The sequence below is a fragment of the Alligator mississippiensis genome, chromosome 1 (genome assembly GCF_030867095.1).
Source record: "Alligator mississippiensis isolate rAllMis1 chromosome 1, rAllMis1, whole genome shotgun sequence".
Lineage (NCBI taxonomy): Eukaryota > Metazoa > Chordata > Crocodylia > Alligatoridae > Alligator > Alligator mississippiensis.
Window position 1 is genome coordinate 266,552,503 of NC_081824.1, and position 21,903 is coordinate 266,574,405.

Consider the following 21,903-nt stretch of genomic DNA (forward strand, 5'->3'; position numbering starts at 1 on the left):
TCACACAGCCCTATCATCTAGTCCAATAGCCTACTCAAAGCAGGACTTCCCCAATTATATCATCCCAACCGAGGCTTTGTCTACCTGGGTCTTAAAAACCTCTAAGGATGGAGAAGATTCCACCACCTCTCTGGGTAACCCATTCCAGTGCTTTACTACCTTCCTTGTGAGAAAGGTTTTCCTAAAATCTAACCTAAACTTTCCTTGCTGCAACTTGAGAACATTGCTTCTTTTTCTGTCTTCTGCCACCAGTGAGAACAGCCTAGCTCAGAGGTGGGCAAAATGGCAGATCTGGCTGGTCTCCATTTCCCAGCAGCTCCTGTCTGCATTGCTGTGGCCGGTTTCCATGGAGACCCCAGGAGGGGCAGTATCATGAAGTTTCCATGGAGACCAGCCCAAGCAGTGCTGGCTGGGTACATAACTGGGAAGGGAGCTGATCCAGAGCTGGGGCTGGGATTTTGTGGCAGTGAAGGTGGGGGTCCAGAGCTGGGACAGAGCCATGATCTGCTGCGTACTTGCTCTGCGGTCCTGAGCCAGCATGTGTGGGCAGCAAATCGCAACTCTGCCCCAGTTCCAGACCACTCTGTCACCACTGCAAAATCCCAGCCCCAGAGCAGCTCCCTGCCCGACTGCATGTCCTGCTAGCCTCCACGGAAACCTTGGCCCCACGCTGTCATGGCCCTGCCCTTCCTGGGGTCTCCATGGAAACCAGCTGCAGAGACATAGGCAGGAGCTGCTGGGAAATGAAGTCTGCCATGGGCTGAATCTGGCCCATGGGCCAGACGTTGCCCACCCCTGATCTAGCTCCATCTTCTTTAGAACCCCCCTTCAGGTATTTGGAGGCTGCTATCAAATCCCCTCTCAGTCTTCTCTTCTCCACTAAATAAGCCCCGTTCTCTCAGCCTCTCTGCATAAGTCCTATACCCAACCCCAATTTCACTGTCCTCATTGGACTCTCTCCTATTTGTCCACATCCCTTCTGTAGTGGGAGGCCCAAAGCTAGACAGTACTCCAGATGTGGCCTCACCAGTGCTGAATAGAGTGAAAGAATCACTTCCCTCCCTCTGCTGACAATGCTCCTACTAATTCACCTCAGCATGCCATTAGCCTTCTTCACCAAAAGGGCGCACAGTTGGCTTATATTCTGCTTATTGTCCACTGTAACCCCCAGGACCCTTTTTGCAGAGCTGCTGTTTAGTGGCAGGGCACAGTAATTTTTTCACAATTCTGAGCATCAAGCCACTGCAACCTGAGAGCACAAAATGTTCTCCTGCAAGACAGTTCATTCTGGGATAGGTCTGTTCTGTTTCTTTAGGCTGCATAGCTCCCTTTAATTCTCCCAGAGGCATACATGCTACTCATAATGCCCAAGTAGACATAACTACTTTGCCTTAGTATAGAAAACCTGAGTGACTTCGGTGTCCTCAAATTACAGAAGGGGCTAAAGCACTTCAAGGGTTTGGAGCAAAATGGACATTCAGACAGCAGTTTCAGACACTCTTTCAGGTACTCAAGGTCAATTCTTTGCCCATCCAAATCCCAGCCACCCCCAAACCCAGCACTGCAATAAGTTATCTGTACCTGCCCAAGCTACAAAACATTTGGCCTAAATGTCTGGCCCAAAAGCACATGTAGATTCTGTGACAGAGACAATTTATAAGCTAAGATTTCCTTGATTCCCATATAGAATTATAACTACAGCCACAAGACCATTGCTTTTTGTGGGAGTTTTACCTTCATAATATCACAGCATTTTAAAATTTATTTTACAATCCCTGGGTATTACACAAATGTATGGACACATAAAAAATGAAACTTAAAGAAATTAATTAAGGAAAAAAAAAATCAGATGGGCCTTTTTCATGTTAATTGACTGTTAAGAACAGAGGGCCCACTACTCCAGGGTGGCATGAACTATCACAGAGGTCAATGGGAATTGGAACTATTCAACATTTCACAGCATCCTATTCATACTGAGAAAAAGAACCATGATGGAGGTTATAATATTAATAATGACAAATCAATAACTACACAAGAGAGCATGAGAATTTTAAACAACCAAATCTTTTTAATTAGAAAGCAACAAACATGCAGATAGCAGGTATAGAAATTTATTTGAACCAACGTTTTTTCTTACTATAATGAAAGTTATTTTTAAACATTGATCCAAGCTCCCACGTTTGCAAGTTAAGGAAAATATTGCACTTTGCATCTTCTAGCACCCCTCATACATGCCAAAACATTTTAAAAACATTTCTGCTTATTTTACTTGCACTCTCCCCCCAGAGTCATGCACACAATCGTTCAAAAACAAAATGTTAGGTTATCCAAAAGCAATACCTTAAAATTGCACTAAAGCTCTGTAAGGAAAAATATAATTAATGTCTTATACAAATTCCTTAACGTCTAGGTGGTCACGCAGAAGAGACAGTTACTCTTCATCTTCATTTTCATTTTCCTGACCAGATCCTTCTGACCTGTCACCCTCCAATCGGTCTGTAAGACAAAAGAATCATTAAAAGTACAATTTAAAATAATTTCTAACTTACTAGTTACAAAACTATGTATTCAATGCCTATTACAAAGTGCACCTAGGTACTACTACTGTAAAAGATACGTATTAAATACTAAAGACAAGTCTACTGCATGTACTGAATGGGAATGCTGCAATAACACAAGAAAGCAAAGACAGTAAAAACAAAGACTAGAAATCGTAAGTACCAAGGGGATGAATGAGGCAACATCTAACTTGTGCCTTTTTTTAGCACAAAAGAAATGGGTTAGAGCACTTTAAAAAAGAAAGCTAGGGAATCAATGAGGTGACTGGTCTCTTTAAGGCAGCTGGAGCTAAGGAAGCATTAAAAGACAGTTGTAAACAGAAATTTGCATCTGTCAGAAAACTGGGGACATTGCTGTCAGTGACTGTATGCTTCACAAGAAATGATTTTTGAGTAGCTGTCTAGAGAAAGAGCAAAATTAAATGGAGACGCAGGAGGGTGGGAGCACAAAATTGGCTCAGGATATTCCAACAGTGCACCTCATCAGTTACCTCTTTAGCAAAACAACGTTATTGTCAGAAATATGATTACTGAAGTATAAAGTTGTTCTATCCTTAGAACAGAATATACCAAACAAGGAAGTCATAAATTGTATAAAGAAGCGTGTAGCATCTGAACATATATCCCAAGGAATCTTAAAAATAAGACAAGCTAATAGTGATAGTTTTGGGGTGATGTTTTAGCCACAGACAAGCTAACAGCAGTAGCTATGTTAATTTTGCAATAAATATTTATACTAGACAAGGATTATATATAGTATAGGACTAGGGATGCACCGATAAGAGATTTTTGCAGCCAATACCAATAGCCGGTTTTTAAGGAGGCATATTGCCCGATACAATACGATTTCCAATACCAGCCCGGCAGCGTGGAGAGCTGCCTCCAGCTGGTAAGTCTGGTGTGGTGGAACGGGAGGGGAGAGGCGAGGGACTTGGGGGGAATGCAGATCAAGGCCTCTGCTGTAAGGGAGGGTGTGGGGCTGGGGCAGAGCAAGTGCTGCCCAGCCGGGGTGGGGCAGGCGTGGCACAGAGCCGCAGTTCATCCGGGGGGCGCAGGAAGCAGGGGAGCTCCTGCCACTGCACACTGCTCATCCAAGAGCCGCTGGTCTGGCAGCTCGTCTGGTGGCTCCCGCTGCTGTTCTCGCCATTTGTCCGGGAGGGCACAGAGGGGGCCTGTGCCCCCGGATCTGTGCAGGGCAGGCTGTGGCAAGGCTGCGCCAAGTTCTTCCCGGTGGGGTGGGGCTGCGCTGGCAAAGGGCTACAGTAAATTTGTGGCTGCAGCCCCTTCCCCATACCCCTTCCCAGTACAGCCCCACCCCTCCGGGAAGAGCTTGGCGCAGATGTGGCCCCAGCCCGCCCTACCCCATGCAGATCTGGGGGCACGTTTCCCCCCCCGCCATGCCCTCCCAGACGAGTGGCGGGAGCAGCAGCGGGAGCCCCCAGATGAGCAGGCGGCTGCCAGATGAGCCGCCAAACCAGCAGCACACAGCAGCAGGTGCCACCCCACTCTTCCCCCCGGACGAGCTGTGGCTCCATCTTGCACCCACCTCATCCTGGCTGGACAGCACTTGTCCCATCCCCTGTCCCAGCCCTCTCTCACCACAGGGGCCTTGATCTGCTCCCCCAGCCCCTTCCCTCCCCGCTCCCCTTCCACCACACCAGATTTACCAGGTGGAAGCAGCTCCCCACACTGCCAGGCTGTACTCCTTGCCACCTGTGTTGTGCTGCAGCTGTGTGCATGCACGGGTGATTTATTGGCCAAATTATCAGCCTGATATGGCTGATTTCTGATATAGTAAATTTTCTTTATATCGGTGCTAATCCAATATCAGACTGATGTATTGGTGCACCTCTATAGAAGACTGCACAGAAACTGCTCCAATAGTCTCCTACCTGCTCTTATATGATTCAACGATGCCAACATTCGTAACATGAAAGAAGCTGGAACAGTAATAGTGTTTCTCGTCTCTTCCAGCATTAATTCATTACGAGTTATAACCTGAGATTGGCAGGGTGGAAGGGAGAAAAAAAAAGTATTAATAAAATGTCAAATGTATTTAACCAGGCTTAGTGTGTAGTGTATATAAGACACTATGTAACTTGGACTCTGCAAAAAAGCTTATAGACAGATAACAGAGCAGACAGCATAAATTATGGAGGGTGTCACAGATGTACTGTACAGTGAGGAAAAATCAGCCACAGAAGGGGGAATCTATCCACATATACCTATTTTTCTATCCAGGTAATATTTTTATTCTGATCTTCACTATGGTATTGGAGTGCCTGGTCAGGGATAGACAATGGAGAAAAATAAATGTGACAACAAGATATGACATGAATGACAAGTGGTAAGTGGAAGTGACATATGTTAATGTAGAAAATGAAGCTCTTGCACCGATGCTGGTCCTGACCACGGAAAAGAAGTCACCTCTCTCCTTTTAGTCTCAGTGTCCTCTCTCCCCCCCACCATTTCCTGTTCACCACCTCTTCCAGCTATGAAGTTCTAAACCCTGGAACTGAACTGGACCCAGTTCCTTCCCATCTTCTCTCACTCCTTCCTATTTATTCTCTCCCCACTCTCATCTGGTTTTTTCCTTCAGCTTTCAAAAGTACTCCTCTATGACTGCTAAAAACCTGACCATATTTACTGCCATATTTTTTTACCCCTTTTTTCTTCCTTAAACATGGATGCTCCGATGCCTTTTTGCTCTCTCCAAGACTCAAGCCTGTGCTTCTTTCCAAGAAAAATGTTCTTTTTAATGTCACAAATGACCTACTTCTGGCCAAATCCAAGAGCCTCTCTCTTCCCTATTACCATCATTCTCTGTTGACCAATATTTTTGGACAGTTAATTATTCCCTCCTCAACTCGCTCATTCATGAACTCCCGTGAGTCTGCCTTTTGCTGGGTCTCCTCCTACCTGTCCAATTGTTCCTTTAGCAATGCTATTTTTGGTCCTTTAGCCTCCTCTCTCCTCCCTCTAATACTTTGTTTTAAGATTCTGTCCATGGCTCCATAACTTTTTCCTTGTGAATGATCTCATCTACTCTCCTAGTTTAGCTACTGTTTTCCAAAAGTACTGTTTCCTCCTGACCTTCCCCTGATCATCTAGTTTTGAATATGGGCACTTCATCTTGGACATCTATCATTAAATTAACAAAGACTGAATTCTTCATCTTTCCCAAATTTCTCACTCCTCCCAAGCAGAACTTAATAAAAGAATTTAAGTTTCTGGCAGAAAAACTTCTAAAATTTCTACAACTGTTAAGAATTGGGCATTGGTGTTAAAAATTATTTCTCCTTCATTTACTTAGCCTGAAAAAAATTAAAGAACTGCAGCCATAATACTAACCCACTGTATGAACATATTAAAGTGTTATCAAATCAGAACAGAATACTTTTTACAGGATCTACATTTAATAATATTTCTAATTTTGAATTATCTTGCAGCACGCCACAGACTTAACATAACATACAACATGGGTAAGGATCACTTTACTCACTCCTAAAAATGAAGACAAAACCTTTTGGCTGGAACAGGACAACTATATAACAGTTGTATCAATAATACAAAACCAAACTTGTGACATAATGAAAGATTTAAAGACTTGGTCATACTCAAGTCATTCTCCCTTTGTTCCTCTGTCCTCTCAATGGGACTTCAAACCAAATACTGTCCTTGAACACACACACTTCCTATTGCAACAAACACAAGGACAGGTGGTATAGCCTTTGGACAGGTTTGCTGGAATGCATCAGATTTAAGGAGTGGACAGCACATATTTTTGAAGCAAGACACTACTTATATAGAGAATAAATCAAGCGGCTACTTCATCAATGCCCGAGCAGCAGTTATTTGAAAACACCACAAGAGGAGAGAGAAATATTTAATTTGGCCCAGTTTTATTATGCCAGCAGTAACACCATGAGGGGAAAAATTGAAAAAAAATCCCATTAAAAAAACAGTTTAATAAATCTGGCATAACAAATATTCATTAGTTATAACTACAGACCTACTTAATTTGCAGTTTCATGAATTTCATGAAAACCATGAAATCTGGAATTGTCTGCAAACTCCATGAAATCAACAACAAAAATAACTTTCTAAAAATAAAATCCTGGCTCCCTAGTGGGAGCCAGTGGTCCAGGTGCCAGCTGGTGAGGTGGCATAAAGGGCAGCAGTCAAGATGGCAGCTGCCTCCCTGCCCCTACCAGGGCTTCTCTGTCAATCAGTGCCAAGGGATGGGGCCACATGAAGAGCAGCCAGCAATTGAGATAGCAGCTGCTCCCTCATCCTCCCCCCCCCCCCCCCCAAGGCCTCTCTGCTAATCACAGGGCAGGGCTGCTGTGAAACGACTGCACAATTAGAACTTTATGCCATGATCAACCCACGAAAATTGCTAAGTTCCCCCACAATTTAGGCAGACCCCTAGTTATAATTGTCTGGTCACTGCAGGCCATCACCCAAGGGAGAAGCAAAGTTTATTTGATTGTCCTAATTGCAAAGCCATGTTTTGAATTCCTATTTGATCCTAACTTAGTTTCCTGTTTTTAAAATGCTTGCTGTAAGCTGCTCAGTTGCTGAAACGAAGCAGTATAACTCTCAACTTTCACTATGTTTCTCAACATAGTTTTGTACCTGAGATTACTGAATAGAGTTGCTTTTAATTTAACCTGTCTGCAGTACATCTACGGGTTTACTTCAGTTATTTTAGGTCAGTCACCGCTACTTTCATTATTGAAACCCATTACCCATCTTTGTAAATTTGTTTCTTCAAACTCTTCCCCCATTCGTTTCACATTCATGGTCTCCTCCTATCACTGCTATTCTTAGAAATTTCAATATTTCCTAGTATTTCTTACTTATGGGTGTTCATGTGCTAGGAAGACCTGAAAAAAATCTATTGTTTTAACAACAGCTTATTTTAAAAACAAAACTGATGACCGATTTATTTAAATCTAAAAAACAACATTCAGCTATTGGAGGTGAGATGAGATTTCAGAAAATTTTTGCCAGAAACAGAGGTTCCAGTATAACTGTGAAGAGAGAAAATGTTCTTACCTCATCTGCAAGCTTTCGGTTAAAAATCTTGGACTCTTCTAGTGGTGACCAGATTTTTATATCATAATCAATACCCGATGAAGCAAGAACTAGAAATTTACATATAAAATAGTATTAGGAAAAAAATTCTGAAATACTTGTTTTCTTCACATCTTAATTGAAATTTGACAGAAGTACATCATTAAACACATGTCTGCACACACCCAAATATACCCCTCATCTAATTAAAAACATGCGTTTTACATGGAAATACATAATCCTGCCAACACTTACACTATTGGGTCTATTATGTTTGATGAGACTAAGTAGCAAGCATTTTTATGGGAACTGAGACAGATTAAACACGAAGAAAATAAATGCCAATTTCATATTTGATTTCTTTTTCTTTATACAGAATGTGCATAGTTTAGAACTAGAAAGTTTCTGCAACTATTATGCTCTCTGATGACTCAAAAAATATTTGTTGCCACAGTAAAGATCGCAGGACTTGCAGGTCCATAAGCAACAACAGATGCAAGTGCTCCACAAATTAAATAACTAATTATTTCTTCAAATTTCTTTAAATGTACATTTCAAAAGTACATGGTGTTTTGAAAAATATTTTAAAAAATATCTGCAACATGACTAAGAACTGGAGGGTCCTACGAATTACTGCACTAGAACAACATGGAGCAGAGAGCTGTTAGGAGGCTTTCAGCTGACGTGACTTTGATTCAAGTGCCTGCCCTTTGCCTCAAGGGCTGATCCCCACTGTTCCTTTTTCAGAGACACAGCTGGAAGGAAGCTGCACAGGATTAAGAGTCAGGGAAGTTGCAGGTATATTTCGGGAAAGCTTCTGAAAGATTTGGCCCTTGCAGGGGGCCAAGTAGTGGCACATTTAACACACATCTAGGACCAGGCAATTCAATTAAACATTCAAAAGTTCAGATGCTTATCCAAACTAGGAAAGTGTCCCTTTAAGTACAAACATTTTTCTCAGATTCTCAGCCTTACCAATTACATTTCTGATATTAATATAGATGAAATACTATTAAAAAAAAAACCTCTTGCAATGTTATGTTAATCCCATTTCATAAGAAAATGTGACTGGATGGTGCTTAGCAGGCCACTGAGACCAGTCCACTGAAACTGCAACCATTTGACCAAAGAGCTCAGCAGATCATCCCATGCCAACTTCTCACGCACCACAGCCACAGGGCACGTTAGGAGAGTAACGAAAAGCACCTTACAAATGCCCTCTGTAAAAGCAGGGGATTCAAGAGAGCTTCCATTGTCCTGACACTGCAATGGCATAGAACAGGGGTGGGTAAAATGGTGGATCTGGCCAGCAGCTGGACTCCATTTCCAAACAACCCCTGCACATGTCACTGTGGCCAGTTTCCATGGAAATCCAACAGCAGTGATGCTGTGACATCACTGGCAGGACGCGCAGCTAGGCGGAGAACTGCTCTGCGGTGGGGGCTGGGATCTTTCAGTGATGACAGCATGGTCCGGAGCCAGGACAGCGGAGCACAGCTGTACCTCAGCTCCGGACTACGCTGTCACTGCCACAAGATCCCAGCCCCAGAGCAGCTCGTTGCCCAGCCGCGCATCCTGCCAGCACTGCTGGGTCTGGTGTCCATAGAAACCCTGGCCCTGCGCAGTCATGGCACTGCTGCTGAAACCAGTCACGGCAATGCAGACAGGGGCTGCTAGGAAATGGAGTCTGCTGTGGGCCAGACTTTGCTTGCCCCTGGCATAGAAGGTAATAAGCAAATATATGCCTGATGGTCCTCTGTCCCATGCTACAGAGTAATGCAAATCTATCCATAGTTCTTGCAAATCTGAGCTAACACAAACATTTCTACATGACTTCAAATCTGGCAACTGTTTTGACTTGGACCATATGGCAAAGCCCCTCCAAGCTACTAAATGCAACTTAGCGAAAACTCACACCTCTAAATGAGGCCAATGTCCTATGCTTTAGAAGAGGACTCAGCAACCTACAGCCAGCAAAGAGTGTGATCCAACATGGGGGACTGGTGGCATAGCACTGCACTGTGCCACCTATCCTCACTGCAGCACCTGCTGCTCTGCTGTATCTGTGCTTCCCTTTGCTGCAGAGAGGATGGGATCAAAGGCAAGAGTAAATGCAGGCAGCTGACTGCCTGACAAGTGGAAACTTGTGGTTCACAGCGGGGGCAAAGTCACAAAAGGTGGCCTGCACCACCCAAAGGCTACCAAGCCCTGCTTTAGAGAAAGGCAAAGAAACACCTAGAAACCTTAGAGCATTCAAGAGAAGAAAAAAATCCTCCCTGGCCCCTACTGGCTTCCAGAAGAAGCCTATAGAAACTATGGCATTACCAGATGCTTCCCCCACAAAGAAAAGAGTTAACTTTCAACCCTAATACATGGATAGCGAATAACTGAATGCTCTTGATCTTAGCCCGCAAGAGGCCGAGAAGTGATCATCACATGCACTATTGATCCGAGTGGTCTATGATGTTATCCTTTTCATAAGCTTCTCAAGTCCTACCTTGAAGCAAAGCAGGTTCCTTAGCTTGACCACTGTATCACTCCTCTACATTAGGTATCTTCTCATTCCCAGTCTAAATTTGCTCATGACACATTTCTGGCCATTTGCTTTTGTGCCCTTATTGCTCTTGAATTTAATATTTGTTTTTCCTTCCTAATATCAACCCCATGAACAGGTATTTTTAAAAAGTACTCCTATCCTCTTCTTAACTTTCATTTTGCTATGCTAAACAAACATAATTCTTTTAATTTACAAGATAACTCTTGACTCCCTAAACTATCCTTCTTAGTACCTATTCCAGTTTAAGTTATTTTTTTTTAAATAGAGGTACCTATGTATTGCCAGTGGTATGAATACTTCATTGTTTTTACTGCATGCACCATGCCTAATTCACCCTAGAATAAAACTAGCCCCTCTCACAGCCACATCGGAGCAGCTCATGATCATCATACAATATGCAATATACCTAAGTACATCTTTTCCTCTGTTTCCCTCAAGTCTGAGTTTCTATCTTATAGCAACTGCTCTAACTGCATGACTGCACTTTAGACTATTAAACTTTGTACCATTTCTATTATTCTATGACACATCTTAAATCTTTTTGGACAATAATCCAATCTTTCTTCATATCTCACCTTTGCATTACCTGAATATTTTGCAGCAAGGTACCTAATAAAAATGCTAAAAATTACAGAGAAGGTAACTGGATGATACTAAGCAGCCTAAGGCATAGGAAAAACAACAATAAAAAAAGAATTGAAGGCATCTACTCTGAATGTATCAGAAACTGCAAAATGTTTCAGTCTTCATTTTCATCTAAGATCCAGATCACATCATCTTTCCTCTAGAGCAACAGATCTCTAGAATATTTTCAAAAAATTCCCCAAGAGATATATGACTACCAAAGCTCTTTCGTCTCAACTCTACTTGTTTTCTACCAAGTCTGAGAGTTTGAGACATCTCCTGCTCAAGACTCAGCCAGCAAGCAAAAGTTGTCAGATCCCAATATTACTTCTCATGCTATTTTATGTGTGGGGATCATTAGCTTTCTTTCTCTGTGCATGCTGAAGTAGAAAAGAATCTCTTTCTGTATCCTAACCACCTTCAAATGCAGTCGGATGTCATGTGTTACCACCTTTTTTGAACTGAGGAACTGTAGGATATGGCAGCCTCTGTGGGCCAACATTTACTATTAAAAGACTAGAATGGCAGCAATATGTTGCCTTCAGGCAAGCAAGATTCTCCCTCAGGCTCTTAATGATTTAGTAAAGTGACCCTTGGCAGAACAAAATATTGAAGATTCAGCTTTACAAAAGCATACTATCAGCTGTATGAACACGCACACTACAAATGGAGATGGTCTTACTCGGGTCAAATGGATGAGGCTGAAGACAATTCACCACGTGATTATCAGCTTCCAGCAGCATGAGATGCTCAGCCGTATGCCGATCCCAAATGAAGATATGGCCACAATCTGAACCACTCATTACAAAGTTAGAGCCCCAAAAGTTGGCTTCCTTTATCTGTAGAAAATAAAATTAATTAAATATTTGTTACACTTCACACAATTAGCCCAGAAATTATTCCAAACTCTAAATAAATACCCACTTTTAGAACAAGGCTGGCCCTAACCTATGGATTTTAAAAACAAAGTAATAGTAATGGTAAATGTTAATAGTAAATGTTGGCTACATTTAAATATATGACAGGATCAGAGGAACTGCTGAACCTTCTGGGTCTGCCAAAAAGTGTGTGACTTATTGCCTAATGTGTTCTCTCATGGCCAGGCATTATGCAGCAGACGCCAATAACTTCCTTTGTCCCAATGAGGTCCATCATTTATTGCAATTCAGCCCTCTTTCTGGGTTACATATAGCTTGACCACTTCTAGGTTAACAATGCCCTAAATAAATTAAATGCCTGCCAAAATAAATACAAGTTTATATTTGGGCTTCTCTCTAGCCTTACCTCTCTACCCTCAGATCAGTAACACAATGGACACCTTCCTACTATCCCTCAAGGAAACTCAGTAAAGAAGGAAAATACAAACTTGATGACTTTCTCTCATCCTAGGCTTGAGATTTTTTTTAAACTCTCTTATATTCCTCCTAGTTTTTATATTCTGCAAGGCTCTTCCACAAAGGGAAATTCAAAATCACCTTTCTCTCTTCTGTCAGCCCCACATGTACTCAAATTCCTCCCTTTACCTGCCTAGATCCCCTTCTCCAGGTGTACCAGGTGAGGTTAATATAGTTTATAAGCTCTAGTTAACCCCTTGAAGGTTGGTATGAGATTTATGCAGCTCAGGCTCCCAGAAGTGAAAGATCTTACGGTGGAGATGCCATTTCCCTCATTGACTACTCATCAGGTGCATGCCGTCAGGGTGGATTCAAACTGTTTATGTGCGTTTCCCTCAACAACTCCCACCTCTCTTAGATGAGAGGACAAAGTCTCACTGCCAGTGATGTCAGACTGTTTAGAGATCCAAAGAGATGAGAATGGTCATCTCTATTCACCATCAGTTCCATTGAGATGATTTCAGTTCCACATCTGAATTCTGGAAAAGATTCTTCTAGGTCTAGAATATTAACTGCAACTAGATTATCCCATAGATGGCTTTTACCTAGCTTCTCAATCAGCTTGCTCAGGAATGGGAACTCTACCAATCAGTGATAGTTTGCTGGAAATGATGTATCCAAGGGTAATTTTTTTCCATGCTGGCCAGACTATTGCATGTTCAGAAGGTAAGATTCCTTTTCTAAATGAAACCCTATTTCAGTCAGGAATGGCACCAGTTGTTCATGACTCTCATAAGGCACAAAGGACATACAGAGGATAAGATTCCCTCAGTGTCCACATCTTCTTAAATGAATAAGTATACAAACTTTATGAATACACATGGACCATTAGGTGATAGATCCATGAAATCTTTTCAGAAATACAGAAAGAGTGTTCTACAGCCTATTTTACATCTGAGCTCCAAGATCTGTAGGCACGCAAGACTGATGAAATTTTCTGGATACCTCCATCAGGCAGGATTTGACAGGTTACAGGGTAATCAAGCTTTAGTATATGCTCTGAGAAACCAAATTATTTTCTGTCATCTGTGTTCAAATGTCGGTTCTCTCCATCTGTGACAGATGTTAGCTAAAGAAGGAGATGGAGAAAAAGAAACTTCTTGAGGCTAGAATACAATTGTGATTCACTGCAGTCCTGGACTCCTTACTCGGCAGCTCAAGTGCAGTAATCTAGTTTTGGAATCTGCTGAAGCCCACAAGTGTTCGTGGCTGAACCAGCACCCCTGGTCTTTCTTGATGCCGGGAGCTAGAAGATCTCTGATCACTGTCTTATTTAAAATGACAGTCTGTCCAAGACAGTGGCTCAGCTGTGTGTCCTCTAGCTGAATATCATGTTGAGGTGGTAACTGGTTGCACAAGCTATGAAAGTCCTTGGGAGAAAAGTGAGGTGATAACCCGCTACAGTTTTGTATGAGGCCTTGTCAAGATGAAGTTTTAAAATTCATGATGCTGGTAACATAACAGTAATATAAATACTGACAATAAATGCAATAGATACAGCTGAGCCCAGGAGAAAGTGTCAGAGACAACAGGGCTCCATTTCCTTGCAATAATCTGTTTTATGACACCCCTTTTGCACTTACATTACATACTCCCAACTAAAAAGTAAAAACATCTAAAATACCTCAACTCTGCACAAAAACAATTGAAAAGCATCATGGAAGGAACAAATATCAGTTTCTGTACAAGGAAGATGATCTTTTCTTCCACAGTAATTGCAACCCAAGTGCTATTGTAAGCATGGTTTGGGACAGCACCATTGTTTCTGCTAACTCATTTAACTTTTAACTCATGTAACAAATATTTGTTCCGTGAGTTTCAAAAAGTGTCCAGGAAGTTCAGCACAGATGAGCTTTTGTTAGGTGCTTGAACTGAGAGGCAGGATACCCTTGAACAGGCATTGGCCTGTGGACCAGATCTGAGCTACAAAGGTCCAATCTAGTCCATGTTTTACTAAGGGTGTGCCAATTCCCCAGCTGTTTGATCCAGTCAGTTTGGCTAAGGGCATGCTGATCACCTCTGGCTGCTCCAGCCAGCATTGACAGCCCACACACATGGAGGGCTGGCCTTTCTGGTTGCAGCCTCTGCTTGCTGTTGCTGAAGCAGCCAGAAGGTAACAGTGGTCTGGGGTGCTGGCTGGGTTGCAAGCTGAAGCTCATGTTTGTAATAGGTTGTCGACCCCTGCCCTAGGGCAAAATAAGAACAACAAACTGAAAAACCAAGACCAAAATTTTCCACTCAGAATGCAGCTTCACTCAAAAGTCAGCTTGAATGCAGCTTCACTTCAAAATTCTTCACTCAGATTGCAAGAAGTGTTCTGGAAGCATATTCAGGTGGATGCTATGTAAAATGAGAGATAATGGAATAATGCAGGACATGTTGCAGCATCATGTAAAAACTGAGGAGCATCAACTCAGATGGTTTGGTCACGTGAGATGGTAAGAAGTAGGTATGCTGGCTGGAGAAGAGAGGATCTAGCAATCATGGGACAAACACTATGAGGTTGCCCTCCCCCCAAATTGAGATACTAAGGAATACAAAGCGAGTGTTAGCTTGAAGGATGCACTCAACAGAAAAACTTGGAGATGAAGAATAAAAACTGGTGCCTCTACAAGGGGCAAGATTAAGGCAAAGAAGAATTTGGCTATGAATACTCATAATTACTGTATTGGGATTAGACTGTAAGAACCTTTGGGAGGTGCATCTTTTGGTTTTTGTAAAATATATACAATCACAGCATATAAAAGCTAAGATCTCTGAAGATTCCATCCTCAATCAAGATGCGCCTGCCTGGCTTTCAGCTTCCAATGTGGATCAGATTAAATGTTCCATCCTCATAGAATGAATGGGGAAGCTTCAGCCAAGAGTAAAGAGGGTTTAGCTCTGGGCTGGACTTCAGCTTCAGTCCAACTGATGCTCCAGATTAGGGCAGAGCTGGGCACTAGAAAAGAGATCAGAGAGCTCCCTCAGTCCCAACTTAGGCGGAGGGAAAGGAGTGAATTGGAACAAGGACTTTGTAAAACTAAGATTGGAGGAGGCAAAAGTCAAGCCACTGACTGAGAGCTGAATGGAATGGGACTTCTCGTGCAAGACGACCAGGAGCTGTGGGCAGCGGGAGTGAGCGAGGAAAACCCAATACATAGATAAAGATAGAGAGAAGGACTTTGAGAGGATCCACTTGGAAGGACACTGATTTTGGATAAGAAAAACCAGGACTGATTGAACAAAGACACTGGAGCTAGAAATTATAGTGGAACAAAACCAGGAGAGAGAAAGACAGAGTCAAAGAGACAGGGCAAGGAACTGGAAAAGGAGAGGGTGAGAGGAGACTGAAATTGGGTAAGGAACATGAGGAAGGAGACTAAGGGTAGGAGTTAGTGGCAGTTTAGGGATTAGAGAGCACCCAGTCAAGGACCCAGAGAGAAGGGGCTGGGACAACAGGATAAGGAGACAGACAATGTGTAGGGAAGTGTGGAGACTAGAGTTAGGAACTGTAACACAATGGGCGTCTACACAAGATGCTCAATGCGCAGTAACCTAACAATACTGGGCAGTAGCATGCCAGACAAAAACCATGTTAATATGCTGCTGAGCAGTAAGCTTCACTAAAAAAACGCATGCCGGCACTACTGCGCAGTAATTGTAGTTACTGCACATTTCGTTAGTACTTCATTAAGCAAATAATAAACTAAATGCACAGTAACTTCTGCAGGGGTTTAGGTTGTAGCCGTGTTGGTCTAAGGACATAGGCAGACAAGGTTCCTTGGGTGAATTTGATATCTTTTATTAAACCAACCCAAATGGTTGGAGAATAGTTATTAAGCAAGCTTTCGGGTTCAAAAACCCTTTGTCAGGCTAAGGAAGTTTCAGCAGTTGGTGTGTACTCTTCCTGGATGGAATGAAAAGTAAAGAAGCCAGGGGCTGGGCTGGGGAGTCAGTTGCCAGGCAGATTATAATGTATCAAAAATCCAATGTCTATGTTTAGTCCATGATCTCTAGTATCCAGGAGGTTGATGAAATGGAGCTCATAGGCTCGTCTCTGGGAACTGTTGTGTAAATTTCCTTTGAGGATCAGGACTGAGAGATTGGAGAGAGAGCGGCCCTCCTGTGAGAAATGTGCCCCCACCGGTAATTGGGTGTTTCTGTCTTTGATAGATTTCCAGTGTGCGTTCATTCTGGTGCGCAGTTGTTGTTTGGTCTCTCCTACATATTTTCCATCAGGGCATTTGGTGCATTGATTGAGGTATATTACATTTCTGGAGGTGCAGCTGCAAGATCCTGGGATGCTGATGGCTCTGTTGTGGGGTGTAGTAATAGTGGGGGTGGTGGAGATGTGTTGGCAGGTTTTGCATTTCTTGTCCTGGCACGGTCTGGATCCTTTTGGTGTGTTCTGGGCTTGAGGAAGTTTGCTTCTGGTGATGAGGTTGGCGAGGTTCGGTGCTTGTTTGAAGGCTAGGATGGGTGGCTCTGGGAAGATCTTTTTAAGAATGGGGTCTCTTTCTAGTATGGGTTGCAATTTTTTGAGGATTTTCCATACAGGTTCAAGGGAGGGGTGATAGGTCAGTAACTTCTGCACATTAATGAACGTGTAGATGTGCACAATGAGCCTGAAGGAAAGGACCAGAATTGGCCAGGCAACAAAAGCAAGATGGAAGAAATGAGAGGCAGGTGTGTAAAATTAATATAACTGAGACAAGAAATCAAGAGTGGGGAAGGAGGAATGGAACAGGAACAGATTGGAGGGAATTAAACAGCAGGTATCTATACGGGACAGGAGGGTAGGGAAGAAGGAAGAGGGTTGGGCAGACAGAAGAGTTTCTATCCACTAACATGGCTTCTCGTTCTCCAAAATTCTCTTTCCAGAGCCTGGCAAAAAATCTGGGTCTCACTATTCCTCTACTGTCAAACGTCTGGGAAAACCATTGACAAAGTTATTTTAATTTTGCTTCACAAAAAGAGTGACAACTTACTACTGTTAACAAGATACTCTGGTAATTCAAGTGGCAGAGGTCCATTTGGAGAACCTAAAGGTCTCAGCTGTGCTGATGATCAATGTACTGACACTATGGGGCTGCATATTTCGATTTATTTTTTTTCTCATTTGCTTTTCCCATTTTCAAAAAAACTGGAAAATGATGCACACAAACGCATGCAATCCTCTTCTCCCTCATGTTAAAAAGCTGCCAATTCAAGCTCTTTGAAGTTAGGAAATTCTAGAATTAAACTTGCCAGTACAACCTTAATTCAGCCTCCTTGCGCATAATATTATGGTATAGTTTTTATCGGTTTTTATACAAGTCCCCTGCTTCATCTAGTGCACAAAATAGACATGACCTGGTGTGACTCAAGTTTGTATAGAAAAGGAGGCTGGCATCTCTAAAATCCCTTGGACATCTTTTGCAGAAGATGAAAGGTGTGTAGCAAATGAAACAGGAGACTACAAGAAGATAAGCTAAAAACTGCTAAGGCACCAATGGAAAAATTAATTTCTATCCTTACCTCTGTCACTGAATTCCTGTGTAATGATAGACAAGTCATTAAACTAATCTTTCCACAGATGGTCACTATCTTTTGGGTGCCTAATCTGAGGTTCTGTGGCATGATGTTCAAAAAGGCTGAGCTTCCATATAAAACTGATGTTAATGGGACCTATGCTTGAGTACATCAAGTGCTGGACTGTGCTACGTACCCTTGAAAATCAAGTCTTAAGCATCTAAAATTGAACAACAAAATATTACCATAATTTCTCTCTCACTTCTTCAGCTTTAAAATGGGGATAATAATACTACCACCTCCTTTACATGGGTGTGGGGTTAACAATAAATTTAATTAATGTTTTCTGAAATAGTAATAAACCACATATAAAAGTCCATGAGGAAGTCAATAACTATCTTCAGAGCATGGTTTAAACAGAATATTGTAAATAAGACCTACCATCACACAAAAACCGCAGACAAAACAAAATAATGAACAGGAGATTATTAATTGAGCCCTGTTCATCTCATGCATCTAATGAGCCAGGGTCTTGTGTGGGGAGTGAACATGTAATTCAAGACCGTATTGTAATACATGTGCAGATTTGGGCTGGATTAAGTTTGCACAAGCAAGCTTAATTGTGGCATTTCTTAACTGCTGAGCAGGGTGGATAAAAATGAATGTTTTTTTAAATTAAAAAATCATTTTTTATTTAAATCAGATTTTTTATTTAATCATATTTTTAATTTGTGTTAAGATGCTTTTTTTAAAAAAATAAACCTATATATAGTTTTAATTTAAAATACGTTAAAGTTCAAAGATATCATCATGGAATAGGGATTATAACTTCTAATTATATACTAGTTGAGACAATATTGTTGGCTAAATTGTATGAGAAAAACTGAAGTATGCGCAAAAAGTCTAGAGGGGAAAATTGTTAGCCTGAGTCTTGATGGGTGGAGCAATGTCCACAATGATCCAGTAATATGTACTTGTGTAACAACAGAAGCAATTGATACATCAGGAAATGCACATACTTCTTGTAAGTATTCTGCTGTAGCAATAAAAGCTATTAACAAACTGTGGAAAAAACCCTAAAATGTCTAGTATGAAGCTGTCACAGACAATGCTGCATATGTATCAAAGACGAGAAGAAATTCTAGAAGAAAGTGAAAAAATCCCAAGCTAATGTCATGGCTGCAGTGTTCATCTGATGCACCTCTTAGCCAAAGACTTCAGCGCTCCAGAAATAAAGGTTGATGTTGCCGAAATTGCAAAATACTTCCATAACAACCACTTTGCAGCAGCTTCTCCGAAGAAAGCAAGAGAAAGCAAACTAACTCTCCCATAAGACATGCAATGGAACTCAGTAACGAACTGTTTTGAGCGATATATTGAGAACTGGCCTCATCTGATGACAATTTGTGAACAACATTATGACAAAATAGATGGAACTGTCATAGCCAAAGTTTTCAACGTTGGGCTAAAGAAAAATATAAAATGTATGCGGACTATCCTGAAGCCTACTGCCGTAGCCTTGAACAAAGTGCTGGGAAATCACTGTTTTATTGCTGATGCTGGTGAAATTTGGAAGGAACTGAGTGAGACCTTGAAAAGAGAAATATGCAATGACAGAGTTAAATTACAGGCATTAAAAAAAAGAATGGATCAAGCACTATCTCCAGCTCATTTTCTTGCCAATATTCTCAATCCTTAACTGCTGTAGAAGAGTTGGCTATGACATGGGCATTCAGCAATCATCCCTCTGTAATACCAGCTATAATAAATTTCAGAGCTAAAGGTGAACCATTCAAGAAATATATGTTTGCTAATGAGGTTTTAAAGAAAGTCTTACCAGTGAACTGGTGGAAGTCACATAAGCACCTGGATGTATCAGAGACTACTGAAGTGATAATCCAGTTTTTAACAGCAGTAGCTTCTTTACATGATTTATAAGGAGAGGCTAAGGGAGCTGGGCTTTTTTACTCTAGAGAACACTGACAGGAGATTTAAAAGCATCCTTCAACTACCTGAAGCAGGGTTCGAAAGAGGATAGGGGTAAACTATGTTCTCAGCAGTGACAGATAACAGAACAAGAAGCAATGGTCTCAAGTAGCAGCAAGAGATGTTTAAATTAGGTATTACGAAGAATTTTTTCACTAGAAAGGTGGTGAAGTACTGAACAGGTTACCTAGAGAGGTTGTGGAATCTCCATCCTTGGAGGTTTTTAAGACCTAGCTAGACAAAGCTTTGTCTGGGATGATCTAGTTGGGGCTGGTCCTGCTTTGAGTAGGAGGGTAGATGTGACCTCTCAAGGTCCCTTCCAACCCTAATTCTTTATGATTCTTCTGCAGGTGTAGAAAGAATATTTTCTTCTTTTGGACTAATTCATTCTAAATTGAGAAATGACTTGGGAACTGAAAAAGCTGGAAAATTTGTCTTTCTTTTCCAGTCTATGAATAAACAGGAAGAGGGAGGTAAAGACTGAGTTTGCTGCCTAACCCAGTATTTTTAGTTTCTCATGTTGACTTGGATGAAATAATCTATTTAATTTTTTGTTAAAAACATTTTTCACATTTATAACTAAAATTGATAAATAATAAAAAATATATGTTTTGTTCAAATAATTATATATGTTTGTTGATGAAGAAAAATATCTAAAATACATCAGCTTGTTGCTTTAGTTAAATAAAATGTCATACTTCAGTTTTCTGATATAGTTGCAAAATGAATCTGAAAAAAATACGATAATAAATCACTGCTGTAAAATGTATAGTGTGTACCTTTTAATAATGAACTTACAGCTATCTGAGTTGTGACTAATATGTATTAAGGTTATATCAAACAAGAATGCACTTTTTGTAGAAAAGAATGATTAAATCGGGGCTTCCTGACCAGTGATTTAAATAGTGATTTAAATGATTTAAATAGATTTGGTTTAAATCAAATCCACCCTGCCACTGAGTGCTTGACTTTACAATGTTAGTAACAACTTAAGGCAGTTGTGTACATTGTTATTCATTTCTGAACTCTAAAAAAATATATATATACAAAGCTTGACACCATTAAATCTAATTCTGCCCCTTCTATATCCTCTGATATGGTCACCCAGTTTCTACTAATATCTATGTAAAGTGGAATATGCATTTAGGAAGGCAAAATTCATCCCAGCACTTTTTGAAGCTACTTATGCAAATTCTGGAATATGCTCTCTGAGAAATTGGATCAATGAGTCTCAACCAGGGTGCCACTAGGTGTAAGGAGATACTGGAGGTGTGAGATGAGTAGGTATGGGTAGATCAGGCTTATTTAATGGCCAATTCCTTCCCCTGCACTGTCCAATCCCTCTGTAAGGATATAAGCACTGTGGCCCCCTCTACATGTGTAGGTAAAGGTGCAGTGGGATCTGACATACAATAAACACAATCACAACTCCAGCCATACCAGCAAAAAGCAAGCTCCTGTGTCTGGGAGCCCCACGCACTTCCTGGCTTGGAGGATTGCCGCTGTGACACTCCCCCCCGCCCCCGCATCCTGGGGGTGTGGGAAACCCCCAAGGACAGAGGATTACTACACAGGGATCCCCTTGCCATGGGGGTGGAGAGAAGCACCTAGGGCCAGAGAATCACCAATATCTCCTGGCCCCAGGGGTTTCCCAGCACCCCCAGGGCAGGGGGGAATCAACCCTGCAATGATCCTCTGGCCCACATCCCCAAGCACTAGACATCATGGTAGCTGCAATCCCCAGGGTCCAGGGGTTTTACGCCAGGGATGGTGCACCCCTGTGATTGGGAGCCCTGTTTGTTAACTGACAGGGCTCCCAGCTACAAGGACAAGCCCTGCTACATGTGCAAATTAAAGCTCAATAGCAACCAATTATAAAGTTAGTACACATTTTTTAGGTCTAACTTTATAGCTGGTTGGAGCTTTTAATTGTGTCATAGTTACTTTGCATGTGTAGCTGGTCTCCCAGTAACCAGTTAATTGTGCAATACCGGTTATATGTAGAAGGAGCCTGTAATATTCAAAATTAGTTTTGTGAACTGAATGGCACCCAATTTCAAAAAGTTGTGAAGAGGTGCCTTGAGTACAGTGATGGGTGCCTTAAGCCTAAAAAGGTTGAGAACCACTGAATTGGATGAATCATCCCTCCTCAGCTACCTCCAAAATAGCTTGACTATAACTTCCCAAAAATAGCAAATACCACTTAGCACTT

The 21,903-nt window shown here is 41.7% G+C and overlaps 1 protein-coding gene across 6 annotated transcripts in view; it reads right to left on the reverse strand.

Moving 5' to 3' along the window:
* Positions 1 to 2,045: 2,045 nt before the first annotated feature.
* Positions 2,046 to 21,903, reverse strand: part of DCAF6 (DDB1 and CUL4 associated factor 6) — a 148,441-nt gene continuing 128,583 nt past the window's right edge. For all 6 annotated transcript variants that reach the window (XM_059720595.1, XM_019476156.2, XM_019476157.2 and 3 more), the window contains 4 exons: positions 11,501 to 11,657; positions 7,620 to 7,708; positions 4,451 to 4,556; positions 2,046 to 2,496 (listed from right to left, as the gene is read on the reverse strand). In XM_059720595.1, the coding sequence (XP_059576578.1) occupies positions 2,432 to 2,496; positions 4,451 to 4,556; positions 7,620 to 7,708; positions 11,501 to 11,657 (417 nt within the window). In that variant the 3' untranslated portion in view covers positions 2,046 to 2,431. The remainder of the gene's footprint in view (positions 2,497 to 4,450; positions 4,557 to 7,619; positions 7,709 to 11,500; positions 11,658 to 21,903) is intronic.